General features: G+C 55.1%; 1 protein-coding gene across 1 annotated transcript, besides 2 other annotated features; it reads right to left on the bottom strand.

Moving 5' to 3' along the window:
- Positions 1 to 175: 175 nt before the first annotated feature.
- VTJ04DRAFT_5482 (uncharacterized protein) lies at positions 176 to 1,425 on the bottom strand (the record flags this gene model as incomplete). The annotated part of the gene is made up of 3 exons (XM_069363602.1): positions 176 to 228; positions 614 to 684; positions 1,220 to 1,425. The coding sequence occupies 3 exons, from the start codon at positions 1,423 to 1,425 to the stop codon at positions 176 to 178; spliced, it is 330 nt and encodes a 109-aa protein (XP_069220432.1).
- Positions 1,426 to 7,542: 6,117 nt separating this feature from the next.
- Positions 7,543 to 7,562: a sequence feature (Short protein (VTJ04DRAFT_5481, KAL2121454.1) was converted to a misc_feature.).
- Positions 7,563 to 10,255: 2,693 nt separating this feature from the next.
- Positions 10,256 to 10,286: a sequence feature (Short protein (VTJ04DRAFT_5481, KAL2121454.1) was converted to a misc_feature.).
- Positions 10,287 to 12,746: the final 2,460 nt, after the last annotated feature.

Below are 12,746 nucleotides of genomic sequence, written 5' to 3'. Positions count from 1 at the left end.
GTCTGGCTTCGAGCGAGTGAGTGCAGTTGGTTGAAGCACTGTAACGTCCAAGCCGCAAAGGGAAGAGACGAGACGAGAGGTGACAGCCGTAGACGGCGTCAATGATGATGGGGATGCGGCAGCTTCTATATCCGCGCGCTTGGCAAGACGATGTCTGGCAAGGTTCCGACGAGAGCTACCGGAACCACAGCTGAAGAACGGCAGTCACACGGACCGAGGTGAACTTCCCTGTGGGGTAAGGTCAGTGACAGGGCATAACGTTAATGGTGGTGTTGGGATAGCATTGACAGACGCCAGGAGTCTGGAAGGAGATCCGCGCGGATATGAGTGAAGGCGGCGGCGGCGCGGCCGAACTGCACGATGGCTGCGGCACCAACACCGGATGGCGGGGGAGGAGGGGGGTTTGCACGCGAATGGAGGGAGAGGGGTGTGCAGAGGATCAGGGTTGCGGAAAGGGGGTGGAATGAACGGGGGGAGTGCGGTCCAGCCGGCAGGGGAGGGCGGATGGGAAGAAGGAAACGCGCCTTGTCGTGGACGGGAACAAGGAGGAAGATGACCAGGCGGTAGGTAGAGCTGGTAAGGGACGAGACGAGAGACGGGATCTTCGACCTACGGGATACGGATCCAAAACGACGACCAGCCCGTCGTCTCGAGTGATTCCAGGCGCACACAAACCGGCCGTGTCTGCCGAAGGGTTAAGAGACTTGGGCGGGATCAAGACGAGGCAGGATGACTGGCGAGGTGGTGAAGTTGTCTCGGAGCGACTGACCCCCAAGGATGATGTGCCGTATAGTGAGTGAGAACTCAGGAGGGGCCAGAGAAGAGAGGCGTCAGCTGGCTCGAGGGATTCCGGATTCGAACAAGTATAAGTGAGCAAATCGGTAAATTTATGATAACGTTCCCTGTCTGCTGTGTGTGGTATGCGATGCTGGGAGCGAGTGCCTGGGGCGATGGCACCAGAGAGCGTTGTATGTATGTTGGACTTGGCGTGCACGCAATGTCAGGAGAGCCGTGAGAAGGCTTTATGGGCGGAATCGACTGCGATTGGCGACGTGGGTGGGTGGTTTCTGGTCCAGCACAATATCGAGCATCAAGTTTATATTGCGAGGGCAATATACGACGGCGGGACGGAAACCTTCGTTGTGAGGGAGGGGAGGATGAGGGGCAAAGGCAAGGTGAGCGAGCGCGGGTCGGACAAGACAGCGAGGGAGAAACTGACGCCGGATTATCTGGGGAATCCGCCTTATGGGCCTGCTGAAGGATATATGGGCCTTCGTTTCGTTCCGCCAGCGGACGGCGTGTGAATGCTGGACCCCAACTACTACTACTAGGGTTGGCCCATCTGACAGGGGGTGGCCAGTGCCGGTCCATGGTGGAGAAGAAGGGCAACTCGGCCGATGGTGGTTTGTTTGGGGAGAGTGGCATTGACATGGACGCCGGGAGCCCCCGTCCGGTACTGTACCCAGAACACCCAGAATCAGCATATCTTTGGGCGCAGCGCGCCAGCACCGAAGCAGCAGGGCGACCGACGCCAACAGCGACAACCAACGGGCAAAGTCACAGACTCAGCGTTCAGTCACAACAGGGCAAGCCGGTACGGGCACGCTACCCTGACAGCGACCCACCGAGAATGGAGGGTTCGAGAGAGCCTCCGGAGCTGGACAGGGTCTTGTTGCGCGCGCTAGAAGCAGCGGAGAAAACGTAACTGCATCGACATCGCTTCCATGGTCGAGCACTGGCAGTCTGGCAGTTGACGTTGCGGAAGAGGGCGATCCCTGTCCATAGAAGAACTTGGCGCTGGGCGAGGCCGGGCCGAGTAACACCGTAAGAGACGTCGACCTCCCTTTTCCGTGATTTCACTTCCACCAGCAGCGTCTGTGAATGACACGCAGCACGCCAGGACTCACAGTGCTGTGTGGTGCTGACTGGAGAAGAAAAGCTGGGGTTGGTGACATCGGGGACGGACCGGACCAGCTGGGCCTCTCTGGGGAATCCTTCGGTCAAATGTCGAAGCCCTGTCATATCATGCGTTGGAGGACGAGTCAAGACAACCCTGTCGTGGTGCTGCCGAGTCCAGCGAACAAACAGCAATTACAACTGTTGTTGGAGCATGTTGATGCCCGCATCCATACTCCATCCTCCGTATGTGCATGCCCGTGCTTGCACAGCAGCCCCTCCTTGTTCCCCAGGCCATCCGTCATCAGTCGTGCGGCGTTGGACGGGCACGGGACCCGCATCGTAGATGGCCGCCACCGACCATCCCAGATCCGCGAGCTATAACACGCCTGCTATTCCGTCGCAGCGGTACATACAGTGTTGCGGACGTGCTTCTCGACATGGAAGCACGAAGCGAGCGAGAGGGCCCATGTTGTCGTCGGACCATTTGTGAACCATGACTTTAAACAATCAGAATGCGGAGGCGAGATGCCAAAAAGCTTGGGTTGGTTTTGTGAGTCCGAAGCCGATCCATGACATGTCCGTTTGAAACTCCATCGAGGTTTGGTTTGTGTGTTGTGTTTGGGGTTTGCGGTGGCCGATCATGCCCCGCCGACAGAGCAAAGTTTTGAAGCGAAAAAAAACAAGCAAAAAGCCCAAGCCAAATCGGTGCCGCCGATGCGAACAAGTCGTTCACTAATACCAACTACGGTGTAGTCTTGGACTCCCCGCACACGTTCTGCCCACCCAATCCAGAGAAGGCGTGGCGTGCTTCGGCTTGTCGCGAGAGACGAGGAAGTCAAATGGAGAACGGCAGATGCGAAAATGTGATGAATGGTTCATGCCAAGACTTGGTCTTTGCTGTGGAGTTTTGAGGATTCAGGGGTTCAACGTTTCTTTCGCGTCTCTCCACCTTGAAAACCTTTTCCCCTCTCTCTTGACACTGTCCAACCAATTTGCTTGGACAGAGCAAAAAATTTTGATGTCCATGGTCACTTTTAGCAATCACAGCTCAACCTGGAGGCCCGATTGAGCCCGCAACTTCCTCAGAAAACTGTTCACTGAAAGCTTCCTTCTTCCTCCCTCTCCGTGTAATTCCAAATTCCTTACCTAATCGTCTCCAAAACGGCAGGAGGCAGTTGCATGACTTTCCATCGGTCACGGGAGCAAAACCCGGGCAGGAGCCAGGAGTCCGCGGACAGTGGCAAGAGCGCGAGAGCCTCCTTACCCCTAACCCCCGCTTGTCCGTTCATCTCCGAACGCACCCCAGGACGAAGCATGGAAGTTTCCAAGGCCATGAATGTTGCTGCATTGACAACCAACAAATCCTTCCTCTGGGAGTCGCCCGACGCCACCAAGCACACGGCGGTTTTACCAAGCAACCATTGCATCAACCCTGCTTCATTCCAGAACTCTGGTCGTCCGGTCTTCCGCTAGCTCTTAGTTGCTTGCCTACGCGTTCACTTCTATGCATTTGACAACTAGCTGCCTTCTAGGGCATTGTATCGGTGTCTTCGGAGTCAACCACCGCGATTCATATTGCGGAGGCGTCGAACATGTCATCAGTTGCTTCACTCGATCTCTGGTACGCACGGCAACCCTAATTTCGACGAGTCCTTAGAACCCCAAATATCGGCCGAGAAAGCGACGAAGGAGGGTAGTGCTGGAAGAGGCACCCGTTCCCCCAGCTTTGTGCAGTTGACGGTTCTTGTGTACGACTTGAAACAATCTGATCTCCGGATCCAATCAAACAGGGGACTCGCCTTCAAGGGCATGCACGCAGCGCGCCAAGCTGCCATCTTTGGAGGGTTGCGTAGTAAGCTCGGCCACGTCTTCCGAGACTCCTCGAGGTGCCTACTGTGTTGCGTTAACGAAATGTTCTAGCCTTGTTTTCCCCAGAGACGACTGACAAAAAGAGGACAGAAACAATCAAGACCGAGATCCCCAACAAGATCCATCGACTCCTACTAACTCGCCAAAAGAAGCAATTCAGGAGTGATAAGCATCGATCGAAACCTTCAAGCTCCACATGGTCACGGAGCGATATGCTGTGCTTTTCTCACAGTACGGAGTATAAAACCCGGGCAGACTCTCTCCAGAGTCACACAACTTTGATGAGGTGTTCTCGTCTGTTGGCTCAAGCTGCGGCCCAGACGGAGGATGACCGGGTTTCCTGGGTGCTGTGTAGTCACCTGGGCGCCTCGAAAGCATCTCAGGAATTGGTCACTGGAGAGGGCTGGTAGCGTCGGAACTGTCGGCGCGAAACCCCTCCCAACAAGTGAAGTGCCGCTTTTGCTGAGGGTTTGTCCACATTCGGTCTGGGCGTGCCCACACCCCCACTGTCGAATCGGCGCTTCTCCGTCCGCCTCACCGCCGAGGCCAATCTCTGGACCCTTTTTTTTTGCCTTCTCATCATCATGTCTGTTGTTGGCCAAAAGTTTGACCATGAAGCTGAAAGCTATTCACTCGACACAAACACTGGCCGTCTGCTCTTCCTGCTGCGTCCCTACCCCAGACAGGCACAGAGCAGAAGAACCCCAGCCCAGCGGCGACCGTTGCGCGCCACAGATCGGCGATGGTCCTTTTCTTGGCCTTGGCAAAGCTGGGGTAGCCACCCTGGCCGTCGTTGCGTGATCCCTCAACGGCCGACGGTCCGAAACTCCACATGCACACCACGATCGCTGCGCGCTGTCGACAAGACCGCTGCATCTCCCATTCGCCAGGTCCCTGGCTTCGCCGCGCGCGCCATCTCTGGCTTGCTTGGCTCGCTGCCCAATAGGCTCATTGCTTGACGCCATGTTTGGAGGAGCTCCCCGAAACCCCGTCCGCCTTTTGGGGGACCCCAGCCTTGCCTCACAAGGCGTGGGGATGGGGTTTGCCGCGCCTTGGTGACCTTTCTTTCCTCGTCACGAGGATGGTTCATACGCTTGCAGTGGGAACTCGAAGATCAAGGTGTGCTCTTCAGCTCGGGAACATGTGACATGGAATTTACTTCATCATTGTCTCGCGTCTGTGCAGCTACGGAGAGGTCCATACCTACTCGTATGAGCACACGGGCTCTCCGAGGATCTTCCATCAATAACCATCACAGCCGGGGCGTTCCTTCCCTGTTAGGGCAGGGATTCCGATTCTGGCCGCCTTCCAGAAGCCTTCCTCCGCAGGACTGGACACGGACAATCCGGGCCTATCTGGCTTCACCTGCTTGGTTCGTTTGATGAGAGGCGCAAATCCTCCGACCGCTGAGTTTTGGTCCACCAAAGAAAACGTCAAGAGCCAAACCACCAAGGAAGCAGTTCATCGAGGTGTCATCGGCAGTTGCCGCCCACAAAAACTCTCCGCTGTACCCCAGCCTCAGCTGCCGTGAGGCAATACGACGTCGAGAGCTGGGTTCCACCAAACCACCAGGGCGATAGAGCTGCTACTATTCGCCGTCACTAGCCATCTGGACGATTCATCTGGGGGATGTTGTTTGGCAATCTATTTCTACGACTGTGAAGTAACCTGTCATGGCGACTACCCTGCCGCACATCCGATTGGAGCGAGACTTCGATTCGCGTTTCCTGGAGAGGAGGAAAGGCGTGCTGATCGGTCCGGGGACAATATATTCTTCTCGAACCACCCCGTCGTATTCTCCGGGATGGGGACCGGTTTTCCACCACGAACCCCAGTTGCCCCCAGCCGGCTGGCCCCGCATAGCCGGCCGATTCGACTCGGAAAGCCGGCCAAATTGTTTGCTTCTCTTCTCACCTTCCTTTCGCGGTGAGTGGCGGCTCACCCCAGACTCGCCCAGGCCAAGCCACGGCAGTGATTCTAACGCCGAGGCCTTGACAGCGAATGTCAGCCCCCATGACTTCCGCATCGTCAGACACCATCCCCAGATTTCTGTGTGTAAGTAGTCCCTTGCACGGCGCATTTCATGCTGTCAGCATCCACCACTCTATTCACAGTATCAACACCCTCAACGACTACGAGCGGAGAGATTGGCGGATGTTGATGACTTCGGGGCGACTCAAGGCTATGTAGACAGCACATGTGTAGCATGGAACGGCACAAGGCGATCACTTCACGGAGCCGAATTCGCCGTGCCTCCTGAGCTGCAGGCACAAGCAGGTACAGGACTGTGGGAACCTGGTCGAGGGCCAGCGGCGTGATGCAACCCCGTATAGCCGCCATGGTTCACCAGTCACAGTGTCATCTATCTCCAACGTCCGCCTCTATGTTAGTGGACGCCATCATGACGGTTTGCCAATGGCATTGATTGAGGACCAGTGGTCCCAAACCCCGCGTTGATCAGGCCGGACAAGCGGAGATGTGCATAGCTATGTATGTAGTGCATGTGTAGAACCACGTGCTATGGCTGGTTTTTGCACCTTTTTGAGCTCTGACTCGTGTCCCTGTTCTGGTCGATTCAAGAACGGAGGTCGACCACCGAGACGCCGCGTCATCAGAGCTTCCAGGTTCGCCATGGATGTCGAACTTGACCAAGTGGCAACCGTGGATACGCCCAAAGGAGCTTGGAAGGCGTTGATGTTATCCTTTTCGAAATGCCTTGTTTCACAGAACGCCATTGGCATGCGGCGTGCTACAGAACCGGAAATTTTTTGACACCTTTTGGACACATGGAGATTGCTTCTCAATTCTCCGGCAATATGTAGCGTTGCCCTGGCCTTCACCTGTTGTGACGGTGAGCGAGACTCCGTCTCACCGACGCCCCGAAGCACCTGCAAAGCTCCAGAGAAGGACCCGGAGCGAGGCATGTATTTGCCATGCTGTTGCCTTCGCCTCGGCAGATGGAAGGCGTCTGGCCAGGCCATGAGCTATGTTTGGGGGCTATCATCAAATGATGATATGCATTCTCACCCTCTTTTTGAACTTGGTAGCGGGGAGGCAATATACACTTGTTTGCTAGTACCCATCTATATCAAGCACTAGTGGTATGCATTTTAAGAAGCAACAGGCGATGAGATTCGCGCGGATCTGCTCGTGACTTCAGGCGTCATCATGGGGAAAAGGCATTGACTCCATCTTTACCCATGTCACCAGACATGGCACTTTGGAGCCAGGTTGAGATGACTGTTCTGCCTCTCAACCCGGCCTTGGGTCCTTGACTGCCACCATCTCATCCGGCCATGACTTACCGCGGCAGTACGCTCCGGCTTGAGTTCCATCTCATCGGCCTGTCTCCACGGCACTTGGCAGATCTCCAGGGCTTAAACTACCTTAAACCTCAAGCGCGGCGTGCGGGGGAAGAAGGTTGGGTTGGGTGGTATCCCGGATCTCGATACGCAAGAGCGAGCCGCCCGCAGCAACCGACCGACAAGATCATGTGCGACAAGCCTGCCATTATCCGCTGACTTGTGACGCGCAGATTGTGCCTCAAACAAAAAAGAGAGGGCTTCGTTCATGTGGCTTGTTTTGTGTGGGAAAAAAAAAAAAAAAAAAAAACACATGGTACTCGGCTTCGTCAGTTACCTCGGGGTGGTCAGAAGCGCTTGCTTGGCCGCCACGCCCACGACAACAATAGCAACTGGTATGTACTATCCAGGACAGCAAACTACGGAGTACTATCTTTGGCCAGGTCTGGAGCCTCCCTGCGGCACAACAAGCATGTCGTCTGAGGCGATCCGGTAGGTCTCTCCAAGCAACGCCATCACCGTCGACACCTGCCACCCAGGTACTACTATGTGGTATGGAGGACATGTATTAGTTTTTCCTTACAGGACCAGCCATTCCCTAGGCACGGAGCTAAACCAACAATGATTCCCGGTGCTGGGCCCCCCCTTATTTGACGAAAATGAGTCAGAAGACCAAAAGCAATGATGTCGTCTGTAACACATAGCATCCAGTGTTATAGTTGTTAAGTCCCCGGGCCATGCTCTTAACCGGCCACCGCCGAGGCCGCAAAAGGGCCGGAGCCCGTCCCTACTAACAGGTACCTCGGCCATCGGATACCCCAAACTTTACCCACCCTTCCGAGCCGGGAGCCGGGAGCCCGGGGCTCGGCGCGCGGGCGCGGGGATGGGACTGATACAGTCTGTGTTTTGGGGGAGTGTGTGCCTGTCTGTGCTCCTGCAGGTGTCGTTGCCGCGTTTGTCCCGGCTGGCGGACGGCTTGCTTGCTCGCGCTGCTGCCTCGGCGTGCAGTAACAGCGTTGGGTTGGTTGGTGTGTGCAACAAACCACCTATAATGGATGTCAGGGATTCGGGACTGAGGGGAAGAGAAACAACAAACACCAACAACGAATTGTTATGCGTTCATTCGTTTTTGCGAACCCCAAGATCCGAGCCGCGCAGGAACAACAAGCAGGGTTCTTCCCCGCAATGATTCCCGTTCTCGCGACCGACAAGGCTGGGATGTCCGCGAGCCCATCGACGGCGAGTCAGTGGTTGACGGACGATCAAACAGGTACCGCGCGCGTTCATCCCACATAATGCCCGTTCATCAACGCCGTTTGAGGCCGGGGAGGGAAAGGATGGATTTCTGGCGCTTCTCGCATCTGTTGCCTCCCCTGAAGAAGACCTAGAACGTGTTTCCTCGTCCGAACTGGTCGGGACACGGTTCGTTCGTTCGTTTGCTATTGCGCATGAAATAGATACGAACCTCCACCCCCAAACTATACGTTCTCTGGTTCGTTTCAAGGACTGCGCATCGAGCCAAACTCTTTTGCTGTCGCCGACCGCATGATGGTGTTTTCTGGAGGGATTAGGAATGGCCATTGCTCGGATTCCAGGGGAGCAGAATTTGAGTTCTAGAAGCTTGCCGTCCCGGACGCGATCGGTGCCCGGGCTTGAGGCGTTGTTGATGTTGATGTCGTTGTTCTCCCCGGCCCGGGGAGAGGGAGCGGTCGGTATCCGGTGTCACCGCCTCCGGCCGGCAATGGGTGATGCATGCAACTTTGGTGCTGCAAGCAGTACATGCTGCAGCCACAACTGCAGTTTCGTCGTGTAATCTGGGGAAGCCCGGTTGGTCGTCTCGGAGTCTCAAGATCAGTGCGGTGTTGTATGTAGAATGTATAACCCCTGACTACCTATGACAACGATAAAACATCATTGTTTCCCTCCCGGCACTTGTCTCCCCGAAGAGAACAGCTGATGGCCCTTGCGGTGGCGTGCTGTTCTCCCGTACAAACACTCTAGCGACGACATATCGAGACTCGTATGTTCTTGAATATCATCGGAATGTTCCCCAGCATCGAAGCAGGAGGGCAATCATCCGTGACAGAACTTCTCAGTAAAAAAGCGAGCATCCTTTCCAGAACACGAGCGATCACATATCACCACCCCCTTTGCCTCCCCATTCTGTCAGGGACAGGCGGCTGGTAAAATCCGGCCTTGCTTGAATTTCGACCAAAGTCTCTGATCAGTTGACAGTCGTTGGCCGGGATGGCATGCTGCCCTGTGACACGATGGCCTGGGTGTGTAAGTACACACAAAGGTCCCCCCTTGTGCACCTCCCCCAGATCCGATCCCGTGTTTTAGATGGTGCCGGATGCCGATCCCATCCCCCATCCAATAGCCGCTCAACCAACCACCCAAGGGCCAAATACAACACTCTTCCCGCGAGATTGGATCACAAGAATCAGGGGGGTAATCCTGAGAAGGGAATAATACGTTTCGACTTGGCTGTAGCAGGTGAACGGTGGCTGTTTGTTATCTGGGGGTAGGAAAAGGGGAAGTAGACCCGAGGACGTTCAGATAAGGAACTGTGCCACCAGTTAATCCGCATTGCTGTTGGGGACTCGAGGCACCTATCATTACCTATCCCTCTTGATCGGGTAACACGTCGTGTTGGAAGATGCTGACAAACCGAGGACCTAGGTATTTGGTCCCACGGACAGACCAACTAACAAGGGGCAACTAAGACGGCATGTGCTGTACTGCACGCAAATCGAAGTCTCAATCGGTTCTTCCCGTCTATGTCTGACATCACCTTACTGGCCTGTCTCTCTCACGAGTAACTACCCCGGCGTCGATCATGGACATCCTCGGCTCCTAGGCATCTACCCATCTTCCCCCTTCTCAACGACCAACTTTCTTTACATTCCTCTCCTCCTCCTGACTCTTTCACCTGCCTATTGGGGAGAGAGACCACAACGCCGTCACATTGGTGTGAGGATCTCCTGCAGGAACAACTTCATACTACAGTCTTATTGTTGACGACTTGATATCTGACTGGGCGAACGCTCACGAACGGTCGTGATGCATGCATTACGGTTGCCACCCTCCATGGCCCTTCTGCGGCCATCAGGTTGAGGATCTTGCGCGTTGTTCGTGCCCTGTTCCCTGTCATCTCATTCTAACCCTACCACATGCCCCCTTAGCGATGAGATCTCGGTCGACTTCCTGGGCTAGGTTCATTGAGCTGTCATTCTGATGATATGTCGGGTTGACAGCTTGGCAGGGGAAGGTTGGAGGTCCCGGTGTCATGTTTACGTGACCACAACTCGTACCAAGATGACTAGCTCGACTTATAGGCAAGTTGATAGAAGGCAGGTTCTTTTTGCGTGCATCAAGCAAGTTGTGATCTAACTAGCCCGTAAAGGAGCTCTTCCTCTAAGAAGTGAGAACGAGGAAAACGTGGCAACAGAAGCAAACGTCGATGCTGCTATTACATAGTACGCCCTATCAAACTTCCGGCTCGTCACAAGTGTAAGAAAAAGAAAGGGAAAAGAGCCTCCCAGCTCTGGGATTGCGTTGACCTCCGCAATATGCCATCCTAAGATAGCTGCTTACCATCGGATGAAGCATCTTGCCTCTTTTCCCGGGGATTAGGGAGCTGCCGTAACAGCTGAAATGTCATGAAAAGAATGAGAGAAGAAGTGTAGAATACAAACCATGACAGAAAACCCCGTTCCCTGGAGCAGATCCCTTACCCCTGCCTACCTACGTATCTGCATCTGTCGCATGCCTCCCGTCTTCTGTTTTCCGTCTTTTGCCACGCGGATGTGGGCTTCCCTCAGATCCCGAGCAATGCGCACGGCTCACATCGGGCTGTTGTCTTGTCCCCTTTGGTTGGTTGGTCAACGGCGAACAACAGCATGACGATAGTAACACCGTCGCCCTGGATCCCCAAAGAGCGTAAGTACAAGGACAAGGACAGGGAAATACATGCGTGGCGCTGTGATTTCAGGAAGTCGGGGTTTGATGCCTATCTTGACCCAGATGTGAGTGATACTCGCGGTCCCCAGGGCCGCAAGACGTAGGATACAAAGCCAGTGAGATGCAAGATACCGTCTGCAGGTACCTACATAAGGTACGCAAGATGGGTCGCAGATGGGCGCATGCCTGCAAGATCCCTCGGTGCCGCCATCGAACAAGCCATGTCCATGTTCATGTTCATGTCGTGTCATCTCATGTCTTGCGGCCATGTCAGGTAGATCAGGTCGGCCTGTCCGGCCTTCTTGGATTTGCTCTGCCGGTGCTCTACGGCTGCTTGATGGCTTTCCCGACCGGATGTCGGATCTCACAGATCTCTTTGATCTCGATTTCTTGGGATCGATCCGGATGATACCGGCACGGGTGTCGGCATCGGGTCATGTACTGTGTTGACGCGGGTTAGTATATGCCAAAGGATGCCCTATGCAGATGGCACAATGGATGAGTGAGCTGCAACAGTAGGTGTTGCTGCAGTCGTGGATCATGTTGGTTTCTATGTCATCGAGCTGAGGCAGGAGAGCTGTTCGAAACAACAGCCATCTATCACACCAAGAGATGCTACTTGCCTGTCAATGGTTGTTGACTTGTGAAAATGAAGAGGCTGGGGCGGGAGAATAGAGCGGCAACGGTCTCCGGGAAGCTTGCGAGTAGGGGGGTTTCTCCGGCCGCAGGGGAAATGCGGACAGGATACCTATCCCTCGCCCGCGGGCCAGAAATTGACTCGGAGATTCAGTCAGGGCGGGAAAGCAGCAAGGCACATGGGAAGACACATGATGACTCCCGGCCCCCCTCTTCGCACACGAGGGGGGTGGGCTGCCATAGAACTCCTTTCTACGATCTCGTCAACGTGATGGACCTTCGAGGAGGGATTGCCACCTCCTTCTGTTGACCTGATGTGACGCGTCAGGGGGGCAGAATCACAAACGCAGAAGGAACAGACGAGCCTCAAGCAAATTGGGCACAGATGACTTCTGTCTTCTCGTTCGCTATCGACTGTCAACCGTGTGGCGGCTGTTCTCCCCCTTTCTCGTTGGCTCCCGTCTCATGTGGGCGGGAAGAATTCCGGCTAACACTCCTTCCTCTCCAGTATAGCATCCCACGAAGCAGGTGCTGCTTCATTCAGGGTGTGAAGTGAAGTTTCCCTTCGGTTCTGCGGCCCTGCGATGCCGACCAGGTTTTGCGTTGCCTCGCCACCTCCCTAGATATGATACGTTGTGTGAAGGAGTCTACCATGAGGGAAGGAGGAGGTAGAAGCGATGGCCAGAACGTTGCTGGTGTGACCAGGACGAGATTGGAGACCAAAGGAGTCGACAGGATGGTGTAAGGGAGCCGCACTGTTGAAAGGAGCAGCTTTGCGAGAGCCAAGAAAGAGAGAGGGAGGGAGAGGGAGAGAGACGGCCAGAATGTCTTGGGCCCTGAGAGTGCTGCCCACGGCTGTGGGTTGAGACGGCATAGCGGACACGTCGCTGTCAGCCTTGCAGCTGTCGTTTGCAAACACCAAGATTCGCCCCACTCATCCGCGCATGCGCCACCCCTTTTCTGAAAACTGTGGCACAGGTCACAGAATCGCCTGGAAAGAAGGATTCGAATATCACACGCAGAACATGCGCAAAAGGAGCGTTTTCCGATAGTTTTTGCAGTTTTGTTGAAGCTCGG

This window comes from Mycothermus thermophilus (genome assembly GCF_041956435.1).
Source record: "Mycothermus thermophilus strain CBS 625.91 unplaced genomic scaffold VTJ04scaffold_3, whole genome shotgun sequence".
In the NCBI taxonomy this organism is placed as follows: Eukaryota; Fungi; Ascomycota; class Sordariomycetes; order Sordariales; family Chaetomiaceae; genus Mycothermus; species Mycothermus thermophilus.
The sequence above is the reverse complement of the archived record's forward strand: the minus strand, read 5'-3'. Positions and strand labels throughout refer to the sequence as shown.